General features: G+C 40.4%; 1 protein-coding gene across 5 annotated transcripts in view; it reads left to right on the top strand.

Moving 5' to 3' along the window:
- Window positions 1-18,171, top strand: part of CFAP69 (cilia and flagella associated protein 69) — a 73,486-nt gene that overhangs the window by 47,894 nt on the left and 7,421 nt on the right. For all 5 annotated transcript variants that reach the window (XM_055272764.2, XM_063636402.1, XM_055272763.2 and 2 more), the window contains 2 exons: window positions 6,291-6,372; window positions 10,604-10,796. In XM_055272764.2, the coding sequence (XP_055128739.1) occupies window positions 6,291-6,372; window positions 10,604-10,796 (275 nt within the window). The remainder of the gene's footprint in view (window positions 1-6,290; window positions 6,373-10,603; window positions 10,797-18,171) is intronic.

The following is an 18,171-nucleotide window of genomic DNA, read 5'->3' as shown; positions in this document are numbered from 1 at the left end:
GACCTCCTATCTCATCCTGTGACTTAGAATGCTGTAACCTCTGGGAATGCAGCACAGCAGGTCTCAGCTTCATTTTACTCAGCCCCTGTTCAAGATGGAGTTGCCCTGGTTCAAATGCATCTGACATTTTCTCCATCCCTTTTATAAGAGAAGCCTTAATCCTTAGGGTTGCAGAGGGATGAAGATCCGTCTTCTGTAACATCTTCAGGCTAGAGGGGTGATGATATTCCTGCCTATCTATTAGGGTCTCTTGTGTTCAGGGTACAGGGGAACTCAGTCAGAAAGCATCGGTATGTCAAGGGTCATTCATAACTCTTGAGTTCTGACAGAAGTGATATCTGAAAGAGTAACAATTGAATATTAATTATTGATTAATATTGATAAAATTGAATAGAATATCAATTCTGGTTTTCACATTACCTAGCCCTCTTGATTCTTCTGAGCAGCAGTCAGAGATCATTGGTTGGTTCCCAGGAATGAGCAGCGTTAGCCTAAATTGCAGAAACAAACTTGATGAGACTAGAATCTAACAACAGGTGTACCATAGTTCCTGAAACATATTTCTCTCTCCAGTTTCCCATTTATCCTAAAGACAAATTATAGTAAGACCAATTTGCTTTATTATACTTGGCCTGATTATTTGTATAAAGTGCAGTGAATAATTATTTGCCATATGGGCTATTTGAATTGGCTTTGATGGAACTCTGTTCCTTAAGGAATCTCAGATAAGACTTTTTTAAAGCCAAGCCCAGCCATGGGTTTGTACCCTCACATACCTAAGAGTTTGGTAAATTTTTCTTCTCTTGAGGTCCCAAGATAACTTGGGGCTCCTGGGCCTGTCAGAAAGTGACATTCTTTACTTACCACAGGCCAGGAACCCTATACAGAGACTGTGTAGACAAAGTACCAAGCTTTCCCAAAGGACTTTTATTGGCTTTACACATCAAGTCTGATTCCCCAAAGCACACCATTCCAGTCAAAGCCTTAGTAAAATAATCAGTGTCTCCAATTGTGTTCTGTTGCAAAAGAAAACAGATTGTTATTATACTTCTTGTTGCAAATACCTAATTTATTAATTTATATTGCCATAAATTAAGAATACTCACAAATAGTTGTCAAATTCTGGAGAAATTGGGTAGAAAAAAACAAATATGCTCCAAATTTTGTTCACACGAGCATACTTTACCCAATTGTTAGAAGCTGTAAATAGCTCCAAAGATGAGTTGTCTTGATTCTGGGGGGGGAAAAAGGATCAGCAACGTTTTAAGCAACAAGTTAAAAAGACTATTTTAGACTTCTATTAGTTTAGTCCACAAAATTAATTTCTGTTTGATATTCATGAACATTTCAGCTCTCTGTGAGAGTTCTGAAAGATTTTTTCCTCTATTCAGAGGTCACAATCTCCAAAGTTATCAGAAACCTGCATTTAAGAATACCTGTTCTATAGCTGACTATAAACGACCTTTTGAAGAGGATCAAAACAAAACAATTGTTTGTGGATGACAAAACATCACACAGTCAAAAACACGATTGACAAAGCAATTTAGTTATCTCAGTGGCATACAACGATTTTATGTAGCAATTATAAGTATTAGTGACCTATGCTAAGTCATATCAGAATTGTAGGCATTTCCCTCATTTTGGAACACATACCAATAACACATTTATGCAAATATAGCCCAAAGAAAGCTAAATACAGTTTCACATTTGACAATGCTTCCTGTGTGATGTTTATACAAAATAAGCCAAATTTTACCTTTACATTGGTGTACTATTAATTTTAAACTCAATTCTTAATAAAACCTAGCGACATATCTACCCAATTTTAATGTTTGACCATAAGGTAAGATTCTCATAAACCTTTTATAACCCTTTACAATTTCTGTTAAAGAGCAGATCATAAACAGGATTTTGCTCCAAGAAAAACCTGTTGTCATTTATGCCAATGTTCAGTTTACAGAAAAACTGAATAATACCCCTTTAATTTTAGCCAATGGCCACACACAGAATTTCTTTTACAATTTTTCACAAACCTGCCCCAACTTGCTTAAACCTTCAGCTTTATCTTATCTAATTGTAAAATACCCTTTAATGTAGGAAAAAAAAATCCACATTCCCGTGACTTCTTATAATCTTTTGCCAAAAACACATTTCACTTTCTTTATACACCTTACATATAAAACTGTTTCTTTAGTAGTCTCAAATACATGTTAGGCTGTTAACTCTTGGCAACTTTTGCTTTTGGCAAAAAGCTTGGTAAGTTCAGCATTCTAATTATGTACTAGGCATGGAGCCGAGGACCCAGACAGAAGTACAGATAAGGTCTGACTCTTTCCAGCGTCTTATTCCATGTGTCCCAGGCCTTACCTAGCCATAAAGCAGGCAAGTTACAGTAAGAGTCATAGTGGCATTTTATGAAGCATTAAGGGGGCCTAACGACCTTCAAATTGTACAACATTTCTTGCACAAATTCCGTTTCACTAATCCTTTCACGACTTGCATAGACTATGACATGCTTAGACTTTCTGACTTTTCCTAAACATCCCTCTTTTTAAACAATGAGTTGTTTTACTTTAGCACAAGAATCTACCATACAAGATTGTTTTTTATATAACATCTGTTTTCTTTACAACCTTCTGTGCATAGCTAGGGGGCATGGCTAATTTCACATGTCCCCAGCCCTATCTACAATCTAGTGCTCCTAAATAAATTGAACAGTTTTCAAAAGTCAAAGAAGCCATTTATGACCGTAAAGTATTTGGAAAACCTGATACCTGATCTGCATAATTTACACCAAATGTTACATTTTTGAAGATATTTTTGTTTTACCAATAATCTTTATTAAAACTGTCTTGATTTCCCAAAGATTACTAAAGTCACATAAACTAAATGGCATTCTGCTTTTTACTTTTCTGAAAAAATATTTGATTTAAGGTCTTATTATTAATAAACTAATTAGAGCTGTTTCATATATAAACATCACACACATAATACATTTAAATATGGAGACACGCAGAAGATGAAGGACTCCTTCCCTAAGCCAGGAATTGAACCCTGAATCTGGGCCGCCATTGTGAAAAGAGAAAGCATGGCCACAAGGTTACAAGGTCAAGCTCCCAAGGACATACAAGACAAGAGAGAAACCTCATCCAGCTTTAGTTTTTTGGGGGACCTGCAGCAAAGTTTGTAACTGACCAGTTTGCTGGGCCATCTTGAAAGCAGGCTTAAAGGTGTCCTAACCCTATGTTCTCTCCTAAGGTACCCCTCTTTATGACAGAACAATACAGAAAGACAAAGTACACCATCTTGGCTACAGGTTAAGATTAGGCTTTCAAATCATTTTTCCCATTAATCAAAACTTTACAGAGGAGACAGTGATTTTTACCATTCATTCAGCTGGTTTGCACAGAGGGGAAGGGAAGGGAAAAAGGGAAGGGAGCATTGTTTGCGGCAGTGTGGGGAAGGTGAGGTGCTCAGAGAGGCCAGAGAAAGACCTGCCCATTGGTGCCAACACTGAACCAAAAGTTCAGCCAGTCGCTTTTCAGTCGAGAAGGGTTCTTTTCCAGCATTCCCATTTGCTCTCAAGTTTCCCCTTTTAGGGAGGAAAAAGCTTCCTTTGTCCCACAATCCTGTATGTGCCTAATCCTCTCACCCATAACCATAAGCAGAAAGTGCAAGGCAGATTATTCCAAAGAGAATAGCAATTAACATCCCATAGTGCCAAACCCATTCTTAGCCAAAAGGGACTTTACTGAGAGGGGCCTCTAACCCCCTAAATCTTACAAGGGATTCTAACCCTCCTAAATTGGCCTTCGAACCCAGGGTCAGTCAAGTTTCCTTGCTTTTTAATAAGAGAGGCTTTTAACCCACTTTGACTTAAGGAGAGACTCTAACTCCCCTAAGTTGACCTCTAACCCAATGCCATCCTTCAGCCGAGTACCCCACCACTCACCCAAGGTCGGCCAACCAGTGCTGTTGTCTGTTTCCTTTGGTTTGGGGCTGAGGGCTTTCTTCAGTATTGTCCCTTCTGGGCTTGCCAGAAAGATGTTACCAGACCCCAACACTTACCCAATATTAGTCTTTGGGTCAGGGATTTTCTCACTATCGTCCCTTCCGTGGTTGCCAGAAGGATGTTACAGGAAGGGGGTCCTGATCTAGACCCCAAGGGAAGGTTCTTGGATCAGGTGCAGAAGATAATTCAGGGTGAGTCCACAGGGTAAAGTGAAAGCAAGTTTATTAGGAAAGTAAAGGAATAAAAGAATGGCTACTGCAAATCAGAGCAGCCCTAAGGACTGCTGGTTGCTCATTTGTATGGTTATTTCTTAATGATATGCCAAACATGGAGTGGATTATTTATGCCTCCCCTTTATAGGCCATATAGGGTAACATCCTCATGTTGCCATGGCATTTGTAAACTGTCATTGTGCTGGTGGGAGTGTAGCAGTGAGGATGACCAGAGGTCACTTTTGTCAGCATCTTGGTTTTGGTGGGTTTTAGCCAGCTCCTTTACTGCAACCTGTTTTATCCGCAAGGCCTTAATAACCTGTATCTGTGCTGACCTCCTGTCTCATCCTTTGACTTAGAGAGCCTTAACCTTCTGGAAATGCAGTCCAGTAGGTCTCAGCCTTATTTCACCCAGCCCCTATTCAAGATGGAATTGCTCTCGTTCAAACACCTCTGACAAAATAATCTCAACTGCAAAGATGAGATATAATCAATAATTATCCAGTGTTTGAAGTGCACCAACATCTTGAAATAGCAATGTTGACAAGACCTGTAAATATTTTACAGAGTTTCATTCTGAGCCCAATATAATTGACCAAGGCCTGAGGCACAGTTTTTTTTTTGTTTTTTTTTTTTGTTGTTGTTGTTGTTGTTGTTGTTTTTTAGACGGAGTCTCATTCTGTCACCCAGCCTGGGGTGCAGTGGCGTGATCTCAGCTCACTGCAACCTCCTCCTCCCGGGTTCAAGCTATTCTCCTGCCTCAGGCTTCTGAATAACTGGGATTACAGGTGCCCACCACCATGCCCGGCTGATTCTTGTATTTTTAGTAGAGACCTCGTTTTGCCATGTTGACCAGGCTGGTCTCGAACTCCTGGCCTCAGGTGATCCACCCCCCTCAGCCTCCCAGAGTGCTGGTATTATAGGCGTGACCACCACGCTCAGCCTGAGGCACAGTTTTAAGAGGTCCTGAGAAAATGTGCCCAAGGTGGTTGGGCTACAGCTTGGTTTTATACGTTTTATGGAGATATAAGACATCAATCAGTACACATAAAGTGTGCATTGGTTTGATTCGGAAAGGAAAGGCAACTCAAAGCAGGAGTTTACAGGTCAGAGGTGGATTCAAAAATTTCCTGATTGTTATCTGTTGAAATGGGTAAGTTATTATCTAAAAACTGGGGATCAATAGAAAGGAGTATCTGAGTTAAAATAAGGGATTGTTGAGACCAAGTTTCTTATTATGTAGAATAGTTGGTAAATGTCTCTTATCAGACCTTAAAAGGTGCCGGACTTAGTTAAATCTCTCCTGGATCAGGAAAATACTTGGACAGGGGAGGGGATTCACTACAGAATGTAGATTTTCCCTAGAAGAGACAGCTTTGCAGGACCATTTAAAAATATGTCAAAGGAATATATTTTGGGGTAAAATACTTTGATTTCTTTCAGAGCCTACTGTCATGTGATGCTATACCAGAATCAAGTTGGAATTTGGTATCTCATTGCTGTGAAGAGCCTGTTTTTTCATTCTTAAGATCTCTGTTTTAATGTTAATACTCACTGGTCAGTTGTGCCTGAATTCCAAAGGCAGGAAGGTATAATGAGGCATGTCCAACGCCTCCTTCCCATCATGGCCTGAACTAGTTTTTCAAGTTTACTTGGGAATGCCTTGGCTGAGAGAAGGGTTCTTTCAGTTGGTTGGGGGGCTTAGAATTTTATTTTTGGTTTACAGCAACAATGAATGGATATATCTTGCAAAAAAAGTTACGAGACCAGCCAGAGATGATCACTAAGAATAATTAATATCATGAAAGCAAAGGAGAATGTTTTATTTGTAGGAAAGAAATAGGCAGTTATGAAAAAGAATGGATATTGGTTTTTAAAAACGTTGAAACTAAACAACGCTGGTAAAGTTTCTTCAAAGTTCTATTTTTTTTTTAGGTAAAAACATTAGCTACTTGATTTAAGAAAATGAAGAAAACATATTCTTTGAAAATGCTTTGATAAAAATAAAGCTGTACAAATTCAGTTTAACAATAAATGTCAAATGAATAACTTTCTTTTAATTTAAGGTGCTGTATTTTGGGATGTTATCCTTCAGAGGATTATTTTCTTGAAAAGGAAGGCATTTTTCTCCTTTTGGATTTGTTAGCAGTAAGTATGGCTATAACAATCATAAGACAAAAGACAAATATGTCTAATAAAGACCTTTTCCAAACTGAATGCCACAGAGCACAATTCTATGAATAAATGTGCCCCAAATCATGTTCAAAGGTACAGTCTTAAACAAAATTGCTCCTAGAGATTCATAAAACACAGTGTTTTAAAGGCTCTGAAAATTCCTCTGGTTGGAAAATCATTTTACCAGTGTTTTTTCAATGTTTTCAAATACACGGGAACAAAGAATTTGTTTTTTCTTTGTACTCCATCAACCTGCTAAGAAACAGTTGGTGAAGAGCTCGACCATATGAAAACCCATAGTCATTTATTAATAACTTCTAGTTTCTTCCCCTGATATTAAAAGGTAAGGGCCACGTTAGACAAGGATCAAAGATGAGCATTTTTAAAGAACTATGTATTATTTGGAGGTAACGTGAAGTCTAGTGAGTCATGGACCATTGTTTTGCAGAATGAGCAGATGTGAGCAAGCGAGGCCTTCCAGTAGAGACAGTGCCATCTAGCAGCTGTGAAGAATGTAGCCCCTTAGCCGGGCGTGGTGGCTCACGCTTGTAATCCCAGCACTTTGGGAGGCCGAGGTGGGCGGATCACGAGGTCAGGAGATCGAGACCACGGTGAAACCCCATCTCTACTAAAAATACAAAAAATTAGCCAGGCGTGGTGGTGGGCGCCTGTAGTCCCAGCTACTAGGAGAGGCTGAGGCAGGAGAATGGCGTGAACCCGGGAGGCGGAGCTTGCAGTGAGCCGAGATTGCTCCACTGCACTCCAGCCTGGGCAACAGAGCGAGACTATGTCTCAAAAAAAAAAAAAAAAAAAAAAAAAAAAAAAAAAAAAAAAAGAATGTAGCCCCTTACTAGCCTCAATTCTAACTGGAATCCATAGTCAGGATGATATGGGAGGAAACATACAATTTTGTTTCAATAAAACTTTGAGAGAGGTTCTCACACAAAGTTCTAGCCAGCTCCCTGTCTGTGATTCTATGATTGCCACCATTCTTGATTTTATTAACAGAATAACAAACCTACTTTGACTTAGCAAAAGTGCTAAAATTATTTGTGCCCCTTAACCTCCCTGAAAGTTAGTTCATTTCTCTCTTTTCGACTTCTTCACCTGTAAAACAGAGATAACATTATATATCTTATTGTATTGTTGGAAGGATTAAATGAGTGATTGTATGTCTGTGTGTGCATCTAAGTGTGCATGCATACATATATATTATGGATTAAATATAGTGCCTAACATTATTCCTGTGTTTACTGTTATTATGAATATTAGAGTATTTTAATGCTGATTCAACCAAATTAATTGCAAATTACAAATATTATTTAATGAAAATTTTATATCAATTTCAATCTTTCACATTTGCCTGTCTCCTGAAGTAGAGAAATAAAAAAACTCATTTCCGTGAGTGTTTTGCTTAATACCATTCTGCTGAAATATAAAGTATGTAATGATAACTGCTAATAATGGTTAAATGTTAATGAGAGCTTACTATGTGCCAGCGAGTCTCATATAACTCATAATAACCCTTTGCAGGTAATATTATTATCCTTTCATTTTATAAAAGGAAACTGCTGATGTTTGCAATTGAAACAAAAGCTTACATATTTCCTTTGCTATATTCAAATAACAGTATACTGTAAAAGTTAATCAACAAAAAGTATTTCACATAGAAGAATTAGATTATGGAGGCCATTGCTCTGGATGGAATTTTCTTTTTTCTTTTTTTTTTTTTTAATTTCAAGACAACTTTATCTAGACAGGCGCCTCTCAAATAGAACACAGGGAAGTTAGGCAGCAGTTACTAAAATAGTCTTGCCAAATGATTTACAACAGAATACAACAGGAGCAGGGGATCTGTGGGCGGGGCCAGGCTTCGCCCTCTATCTCACAGGGCCTGAGTCAAGTCAGCCTGCCCTGCAAGGCTGGGGCTGACCTGCAAGCGGAGATCTCACTTCCTTTTACCCCAAATTCATACCTCCATTTTCCCCGCCCCCATCTCTCCCCAGGGTCCTCAAGTGGGAAAGGGAGAGGTAGCATCCCTCGGATCTAGGCCCACTCCACTCCATCTCCGGCACCAGTGGGCAGGCTGAGTCTGGGCCTCAAGGGGCCCTGGGCTTAGGGTGTCTATGGCAGTAGGAAAATGACATGGACAGGCTCTTCAGGGGTAAGCTAAAGTCCTCTGGCCAGCAGTACCCAGAGAAAATGGGCAACAGCAGGTAAACCAGCCAGGAGGTAGGGTCCTCTGAACCCACGGCAGACCCTACCCTCCTGCCCAGCCCCTGCCCACATTGGGGGTCAGGACCACTGACACTCTGGACAGGACAGTGGGTGCTCTCAGCAGTGTGGCAAGCTCAGAGCAGGGCTCCCAAGGACCATACCACACTGGTTCAAAACTCATAGATGACACCATCCCAGCAGGGGCTTCCTTGGGGGCTGGATCCCAGGGATGCATCCTGAGCACAGGTGGGAAGACTGGAACATAACACTAGGACCCAAGGGATCCAGAACATCTTGGGCCCATCTCCTGGGCTGCTCCAGCCTGTTTCCATGACTTGGGCTGTGAGTAGGCCTCCTGCCAGGTGGCAGGGCACAGCTTAGACCGAACCCTTGGCCTCCCTCCTCCATGCAGCTGCCTCTGACCAAGAAGGAACTAGCAAGCCTATGCTGGCCAGACCATAGGTGGGGTGCTGGGAATCCTCGGGGCTGGCTGGCACCCACTCCTGGTGCCCATGGGAGAGACCCACTTGTTCAGATGCATAGGCCTCAGGCGGTTCCAGGCAGTCTTGCAGCCAGAGAGGCAAATAAAAATCAGTTTGAGAGACCACAGAACCTGCTGCTTTGGTCGTGATGTTCAAAGCAAGTTGCAAGTCAAGGCAAGTGACCCAGAGGCCCTGGGCAGCTGAGTGCACCTGTGTTTGATCTTCCCCTGACGATGGACACTCCCAGCTGACCATCCAAACACCAGGAAAACATCCCCCTTTCCTGGGCTCAGTTCCTAGTCTACTTGCTGGTATGACCTCAACCCACACACTCCCCGCCCACAATGCAGCTCCTTCCAAATCCTCCCACAAGCCACCTTTGTGGGACTTGGAAGCTGCTTAGGATGGGCCCTGCCCTCTGTGGGAAGCCAATCCTAGCAGAAAGGTAAGCTAAACAACAGTCTCAGAATCTGAGACCCAGTGACTGTTCCCCCCATCCCAGGACTTGGGCCTGAAGTGGGGGCCTGCCAGTGGCCACTGTGGTGGGCTCACTCCCACCCCCAACAGTGGCCCCAGGAGAGGCTTTCCCAAGAGTCTTCAAACTCCACCCACCCCAGCCCTAGCATCAGGGACTCCCCACCCCCGACTGGAGTGTTAATATCATTAATGTACAAATAAAATCCAAAGATATATCAACGATCGAGAAACAGCTGGCTCCGACCTCCCTCCCACAGAGCCTTCCCAGGGTTAGCTGAAAAAGAGCCCTTTGGCATCTGCAGAAGCCAGTCGGAGTTTATGGTTTCATTTGCCCAAAAATACACCTTTGGGGACCTCAAATTCTTTCCAAGAATCACTACCACACATATGAATTTGAACATTCGCCACCCTTCCACCTGGATGGAATTTTCTATACCTAAATTTTGGTGTGCTGAAAACTACTTGTAGCAAAATAAAGGAAATATGCTTTATAATAGAATTTTTTTGAATCCTTAAATACTCTTTTATGGATGATGATTGCCACAAAACCAAATTACATCTTGTTTTATTTTCATATGTGATTGTCATTTGCAGTTACCATCAGTTACTCTCTTAATAACAAAGAGATTACAGTTAGTATGAATCTTTACAAGCCTTAAAAAGCATATAAATTGGAAAGATCCTGTAATTACCGAGAACTCTGTATAACACTACTGAGCTTCGCCACTTAAAATGAACATCTTATTTTTGCAAATCTCCTTTTTCCAACTCAACCACATCAGTCACATTTTGGTCATAATATATGTTTATAATGACTTCAGAATTATATTAAAACATTTTATCCTTTTAAATTTCTAATGTTTGAAAATATAGCGATTACAATGGGTGTCCATTTTAACAGGAGATTTTCCTGACTCTGAGTTTAGAAGAAACTTAATGATAATACAAGTGTTTCTCTCTTTTTTTTTGAAGACAATAATTCTTAATATTTATTGCAACTTTTTTCCTTTTCTGTTTCCTTGCTAAAGTTGAACCAAAAAAAATTCTGTAATCTAATACTTGGAATAATGGTTGAATTTTGTGATAATCCCAAAACTGCAGCTCATGTCAATGCTTGGCAAGGGAAGAAGGATCAGACAGCTGCTAGTCTTTTAATTAAATTATGGAGAAAGGAGGAAAAAGAACTAGGAGTAAAACGTGATAAAAATGGGAAGATCATTGGTGAGTATATTTATAATTGTTAGTAGAAGCAATTAATGTATATTTTTTTAAAGATCTTTAAATGGTATTAGGAAGGCATCAGGCCTTTCACCCCTTTGTCTAAAGTTTTTTTTTTTTGTTTTTTTGTTTTTTTTTACAAGGGTTTGAAAAATTTGCTATCCTAAGTGACTGGAAGAAAACTAAGTAAATTAGTAGTAGGTTCATATTTTTAGAGAATATTTTTAAGAAATGGTATTTAATTATATTCTTTAACTAAAAAAAATTAAAGTAGTTCCTAAAGATGCTTCTTTGGGTTTTCTGCTTTTACAGATAGATTCGATAATATTTCATTGAGATGTAAATAGATTGCTTCAAAATAATATTTTGGCATTTTATACATTTCTGTTCATTTTTCCTTTTATTTTATTTTTGTATTTTTTTTATTATTATTATACTTTAAGTTTTAGGGTACTGGTGCACAATGTGCTGGTTTGTTACATATATATCCATGTGCCATGTTGGTGTGCTGCACCCATTAACTCATCATTTAGCATTAGGTATATCTCCTAATACTGTCCCTCCCCCATCCCCCCACCCGACAACAGTCCCCGGAGTGTGATGTTCCCCTTCCTGTGTCCATGTGTTCTCATTGTTCAATTCCCACCTATGAGTGAGAACATGCAGTGTTTGGTTTTTTGTCCTTGCAATAGTTTACTGAGAATGATGGTTTCCAGTTTCATCCATGTCCCTACAAAGGACATGAACTCATCCTTTTTTATGGCTGCATAGTATTCCATGGTGTATATGTGCCACATTTTCTTAATCCAGTCTAGCGTTGTTGGACATTTGGGTTGGTTCCAAGTCTTTGCTATTGTGAATAGTGCCGCAATAAACATACGTGTGCATGTGTCTTTATAGCAGCATGATTTATAGTCCTTTGGGTATATACCCAGTAATGGGATGGCTGGGTCAAATGGTATTTCTAGTTCTAGATCCCTGAGGAATCGCCACACTGACTTCCACAATGGTTGAACTAGTTTACAGTCCCACCAACAGTGTAAAAGTGTTCATATTTCTCCACATCCTCTCCAGCACCTGTTGTTTCCTGACTTTTTAATGATCACCATTCTAACTGGTGTGAGATGGTATCTCATTGTGGTTTTGATTTGCATTTTTCTGATGGCTATTGATGATGAGCATTTTTTCATGTGTTTTTTGGCTGCATAAATGTCTTCTTTTGAGAAGTGTCTGTTCATGTCCTTCGCCCACTTTTTGATGGGATTGTTTTTTTCTTGTAAATTTGTTTGAGTTCATTGTAGATTCTGGATATTAGCCCTTTGTCAGATGAGTAGGTTGCGAAAATTTTCTCACATTCTGTAGGTTGCCTGTTCTCTCTGATGGTAGTTTCTTTTGCTGTGCAGAAGCTCTTTAGTTTAATTAGATCCCATTTGTCAATTTTGGCTTTTGTTGCCATTGCTTTTGGTGTTTTAGACATGAAGTCCTTGCCCATGCCTGTGTCCTGAATGGTGTTGCCTAGGTTTTCTTCTAGGGTTTTTATGGTTTTGGGTCTAACATGTAAGTCTTTAAACCATCTTGAATTAATTTTTGTATAAGGTGTAAGGAAGGGATCCAGTTTCAGCTTTCTCTATGTGGCTAGCCAGTTTTCCCAGCACCATTTATTAAACAGGGAATCGTTTCCCCATTTCTTGTTTTTGTCAGGTTTGTCAAAGATCAGATAGTTGTAGATATGTGGCATCATTTCTGAGGGCTCTGTTCTGTTCCATTGATCTATGTCTCTGTTGCGGTACCAGTACCATGCTGTGTTGGCTACTGTAGCCTTGTAGTATAGTTTGAAGTCAGGTAGTGTGATGCCTCCAGCTTTGTTCTTTTGGGTTGGGATAGACTTGGCAATTTGGGCTCTTTTTTGGTTCCATATGAACTTTAAAGTAGTTTTTTCCAATTCTGTGAAGAAAGTCATTGGTAGCTTGATGGGGATGGCATTGTATCTATAAATTACCTTGGGCAGTATGGCCATTTTCATGATACTGATTCTTTCAACCCATGAGCATGGAATGTTCTTCCATTTGTTTGTATCCTCTTTTATTTCATTGAGCAGTGGTTTGTAGTTCTCCTTGAAGAGGTCCTTCACGTCCCTTGTAAGTTGGATTCCTAGGTATTTTATTCTCTTTGAAGCAATTGTGAATGAGAGTTCACTCATGATTTGGCTCTCTGTTTGTCTGTGATTGGTGTACAAGAATGCTTGAGATTTTTGTACATTGATTTTGTATCCTGAGACTTTGCTGAAGTTGCTTATCAGCTTGAGGAGATTTTGGGCTGATACAATGGGGTTTCCTAGATATACAATCATGTCATCTGCAAACAGGGACAGTTTGACTCCCTCTTTTCCTAATTGAATACCCTTTATTTCCTTCTCCTGCCTGATTGCCCTGGCCACAACTTCCAGCACTGTGTTGAATAGGAGTGGTGAGAGAGGGCATCCCTGTCTTGTGCCCATTTTCAAAGGGAATGCTTCCAGTTTTTGCCCATTCAGTATGATATTGGCTGTGGGTTTGTCATAGATAGCTCTTATTATTTTGAGATACGTCCCATCAATACCTAATTTATTGAGAGTTTTTAGCATGAAGGGTTGTTGAATTTTGTCAAAGGCTTTTTCTGCATCTTTTGAGATAATCATGTGGTTTTTGTCTTTGGTTCTGTTTATATGCTGGATTACATTTATTGATTTGCGTATGTTAAACCAGCCTTGCATCCCAGGGATGAAGCCCACTCGATCATGTTGTATAAGCTTTTTGATGTGTTGCTGGAGTCGGTTTGCCAGTATTTTATTGAGGATTTTTGCATCAATGTTCATCAAGGATATTGGTCTGAAATTCTCTTTTTTGGTTGTGTCTCTGCCAGGCTTTGGTATCAGGATGATGCTGGCCTCATAAAATGTGTTAGGGAGGATTCCCTCTTTTTCTATCGATTGGAATAGTTTCAAAAGGAATGGTACCAGTTCCTCCTTGTACCTCTGGTAGAATTCGGCTGTGAATCTATCAGTTCCTGGACTCTTTTTGGTTGGTAAGCTATTGATTATTGCCACAATTTCAGAACCTGTTATTGGTCTATTCAGAGATTCAACTTCTTCCTGTTTTAGTCTTGGGAGGGTGTATTTGTCGAGGAATTTATCCATTTCTTCTAGATTTTCTAGTTTATTTGCATAGAGGTGTTTGTAGTATTCTCTGATGGTAGATTGTATTTCTGTGGGATCGGTGGTGATATCCCCTTTACCATTTTTTATTGCATCTATTTGATTCTTCTCTCTTTTCTTCTTTATTAGTCTTGCTAGCAGTCTATCAATTTTGTTGATCTTTTCAAAAAACCAGCTCCTGGATTCACTAATTTTTTGAAGGGTTTTTTGTGTCTCTATTTCCTTCAGTTCTGCTCTGATTTTAGTTATTTCTAGCCTTCTGCTAGCTTTTGAACATGTTTGCTCTTGCTTTTCTAGTTCTTTTAATTGTGATGTTAGGGTGTCAATTTTGGATCTTTCCTGCTTTCTCTTGTGGGCGTTTAGTGCTATAAATTTCCCTCTACACACTGCTTTGAATGTGTCCCAGAGATTCTGGTATGTTGTGTCTTTGTTCTCGTTGGTTTCAAAGAACATCTTTATTTCTGGCTTCATTTAGTTATGTACCCAGTATTCATTCAGGAGCAGGTTGTTCAGTTTCCATGTAGTTGAGTGGTTTGGAGTGAGTTTCTTAATCCTGAGTTCTAGTTTGATTGCACTGTGGTCTGAGAGACAGTTTGTTATAATTTCTGTTCTTTTCCATTTGCTGAGGAGAGCTTTACTTCCAACTATGTGGTCAATTTTGGAATAGGTGTGTTGTGGTGCTGAAAAAAATGTATATTGTGTTGATTTGGGGTGGAGAGTTCTGTAGATGTCTGTTAGGTCCACTTTGTGCAGAGCTGAGTTCAATTCCTAGATACTCTTGTTAACTTTCTGTCTCGTTGATCTGTGTAATGTTGACAATGGGGTGTTAAAAGCTCCCATTATTATTGTGTGGGAGTTTAAGTCCCTTTATAGGTCACTCAGGACTTGCTTTATGAATCTAGGTGCTCCTGTGTTGGGTGCATATATATTTAGGATAGTTAGCTCTTCTTGTTGAATTGATCCCTTTACCATTATGTAATGGCCTTCTTTGTCTCTTTTGATCTTTGGTGGTTTAAAGTCTATTTTATCAGAGACTAGGATTGCAACCCCTGCCTTTTTTTGTTTTCCATTTGCTTGATAGATCTTCCTCCATCCCTTTATTTTGAGTCTATGTGTGTCTCTGCACGTGAGATGGGTTTCCTGAATACAGCACACTGATGGGTCTTGACTCCTTATCCAGTTTGCCAGTCTGTGTCTTTTTATTGAAGCATTTAGCCCATTTACATTTAAAGTTAATATTGTTATGTGTGAATTTGATCCTGTCATTTTGATGTTAGTTGGTTATTTTGCTCATTAGTTGATGCAGTTTCTTCCTAGCCTCAATGGTCTTTACAATTTGGCATGATTTTGCAGTGGCTGGTACCGGTTGTTCCTTTCCCTGTTTAGTGCTTCCTTCAGGAGCTCTTTTAGGGCAGGCCTGGTGGTGACAAAATCACTCAGCATTTGCTTGTCTGTAAAGTATTTTATTTCTCCTTCACTTATGAAGCTTAGTTTGGCTGGATATGAAATTCTGGGTTGAAAATTCTTTTCTTTAAGAATGTTGAATATCAGCCCCCACTCTCTTCTGGCTTGTAGAGTTTCTGCCTAGAGATCAGCTGTTAGTCTGATGGGCTTCCCTTTGTGGGTAACCCGACCTTTCTCTCTGGCTGCCCTTAACATTTTTTCCTTCATTTCAACTTTGGTGAATCTGACAATTAAGTGTCTTGGAGTTGCTCTTCTCGAGGAGTATCTTTGTATTCATTCTCTGTATTTCCTGAATCTGAATGTTGGCCTGCCTTGCTAGATTGGGGAAGTTCTCCTGGATAATATCTTGCAGAGTGTTTTCCAACTTGATTCCATTCTCCCCGTCATTTTCAGGTACACCAATCAGACGTAGGTTTGGTCTTTTCACATAGTCCCAAATTTCTTGGAGGCTTTGTTTGTTTCTTTTTATTCTTTTTTCTCTAAACTTCCCTTCTCACTTCATTTGATTCATTTCATCTTCCATTGCTGATACCCTTTCTTCCAGTTGATCGCATCGGCTCCCGAGGCTTCTGCAATCTTCGCATAGTTCTCGAAACTTGGCTTTCAGCTCCATCAGCTCCTTTAAGCCCTTCTCTCCATTGGTTATTCTAGTTATCCATTCGTCTAATTTTTTTTCAAAGTTTTTAACTTCTTTGCTATTGTTTTGAATTTCCTCCCGTAGCTTGGAGTAGTTTGATCGTCTGAAGTCGTCTTGTCTCAACTCGTCAAAGTCATTCTCCATCCAGCTTTGTTCCGTTGCTGGTGAGGAACTGCATTCATTTGGAGGAGGAGAGGTGCTCTGCTTTTTAGAGTTTCCAGTTTTTCTGCTCCGTTTTTTCCCCATCTTTGTGGTTTTATCTACTTTTGGTCTTTGATGATGGTGATGTACAGATGGGTTTTTGGTGTGTATGTCCTTTCTGTTTGTTAGTTTTCCTTCTACCAGACAGGACCCTCAGCTGCAGGTCTGTTGGAGTTTGCTAGAGGTCCACTCCAGACCCTGTTTGGCTGAGTGTCAGTAGCAGTGGCTGCAGAACAGTGGATTTTTGTGAGACCACAAATTCAGCTGTCTGATAGTTCCTCTGGAAGTTTTGTCTCAGAGGAGTACCTGGCCGAGTGAGGTGTCAGTCTGTCCCTACTGGGGCATGCCTCCCAGTTAGGCTGCTTGGGGGTCAGGGACCCACTTTAGGAGGCAGTCTGTCCGTAGATCTCCAGCTGCGCACTGGGAGACCCACTATTCTCTTCAAAGCTGTCAGACAGGGACTTTTAAGTCTGCAGAGGTTCCTGCTGAATTTTTGTTTGTCTTTGCCCTGCCCCCAGAGGTGAAGCCTACAGAGGCAGGCAGGCCTCCTTGAGTTGTGGTGGGCTCCACCCAGTTCGAGCTTCCTGGCTGCTTTGTTTACCTAAGCAAGCCTGGGCAATGGCGGGCGCCCCACCCCGAGCCTCGCTGCCACCTTGCAGTTTGATCTCAGACTGCTGTGCTAGCAAACAGCGAGATTCCATGGGCATAGGACCCTCCCAGCCAGGTGCGGGACACAATCTCCTGGTGTGCCATTTTCCAGGCCCATTGGAAAAGTGCAGTATTAGGGTGGGACTGACCCGATTTTCCAGGTGCCGTCTGTTACCCCTTTCTTTGACTAGGAAAGGGAACTCCCTGACCCCTTGCACTTCCCGAGTGAGGCAATGCCTCACCCTGCTTCAGCTCGCACACAGTGTGCTGCACTGACTGTCCTGCACCCACTGTTTGGCACTCCCTAGTGAGATGAACCCAGTACCTCAAACGGAATTGCAGAAATCACCTGTCTTCTGTGTCACTCACGCTGGGAGCTGTAGACCAGAGCTGTTCCTATTTGGCCATCTTGGCTCCACCCCCCGCATTTTTCTAATAATCAGTGATATTGAGCTTTTTTCATATGCTTGTTGCCTGCATGTATGACTTCTTTTGAAAAGTGTCTGTTCATGTCCTTTGCCCACTTTTGAATGGGGTTGTGTTTTTTCTTATATATTTGTTTAAGTTCCTTATAGATGCTGGATATTAGACCTCTGTCAGATGCATAGTTTGCAAAAATTTTCTCCCATTCTGTTGGTTGGCTTTTCATCCTGTTGATAGTTTCTTTTACTGTGCAGAAGTTATTAAGTTTAATTAGATCCCATTTGTCAATTTTTGCTTGTGTTGTGATTCCTTTTGGCATCTTTGTCATGAAATCTTTGCTCATTCCTAAGTCCAGGTTGGTATTGCCTAGGTTGTCTTCCAGGGTTCTTATAGTTTTGGGTTTTACATTTAAGTCTTTAATACAACTTGAGTTGATTTTTCTGTATGGTATAAGGAAGAGGTCCAGTTTCAATTTTCTGCATATGGCTTGCCAGTTATCCCAGCACCATTTATTAAATAGGGAGTTATTTCCCCATTGCTTGTTTCTGTCAGCTTTGTTGAAGATCAAGTAGTTGTAGGTATGTAGCCTTATTTCTGGGCTCTCTATTCTGTTCCATTGAACTGTGTCTGTTTTTTTACCAGTACTACGCTGTTTGGTTACTGTGGTCTTGTAGTTTAGTTTGAACTTAGGTAACGTGATGCCTCTAGTGCTGCTCTTTTTGTTTAGGATTTCCTTGGCTATTGGGGCTCTTTGTGGTTCCTTATGATTTTTTAAATAGTTTTCTCTAGTTATGTGAAGATTGTTGTTGATA

Source organism: Symphalangus syndactylus, chromosome 3, assembly GCF_028878055.3.
Source record: "Symphalangus syndactylus isolate Jambi chromosome 3, NHGRI_mSymSyn1-v2.1_pri, whole genome shotgun sequence".
NCBI lineage: Eukaryota > Metazoa > Chordata > Mammalia > Primates > Hylobatidae > Symphalangus > Symphalangus syndactylus.
This window is presented reverse-complemented; position numbering and strand designations above follow the sequence as displayed.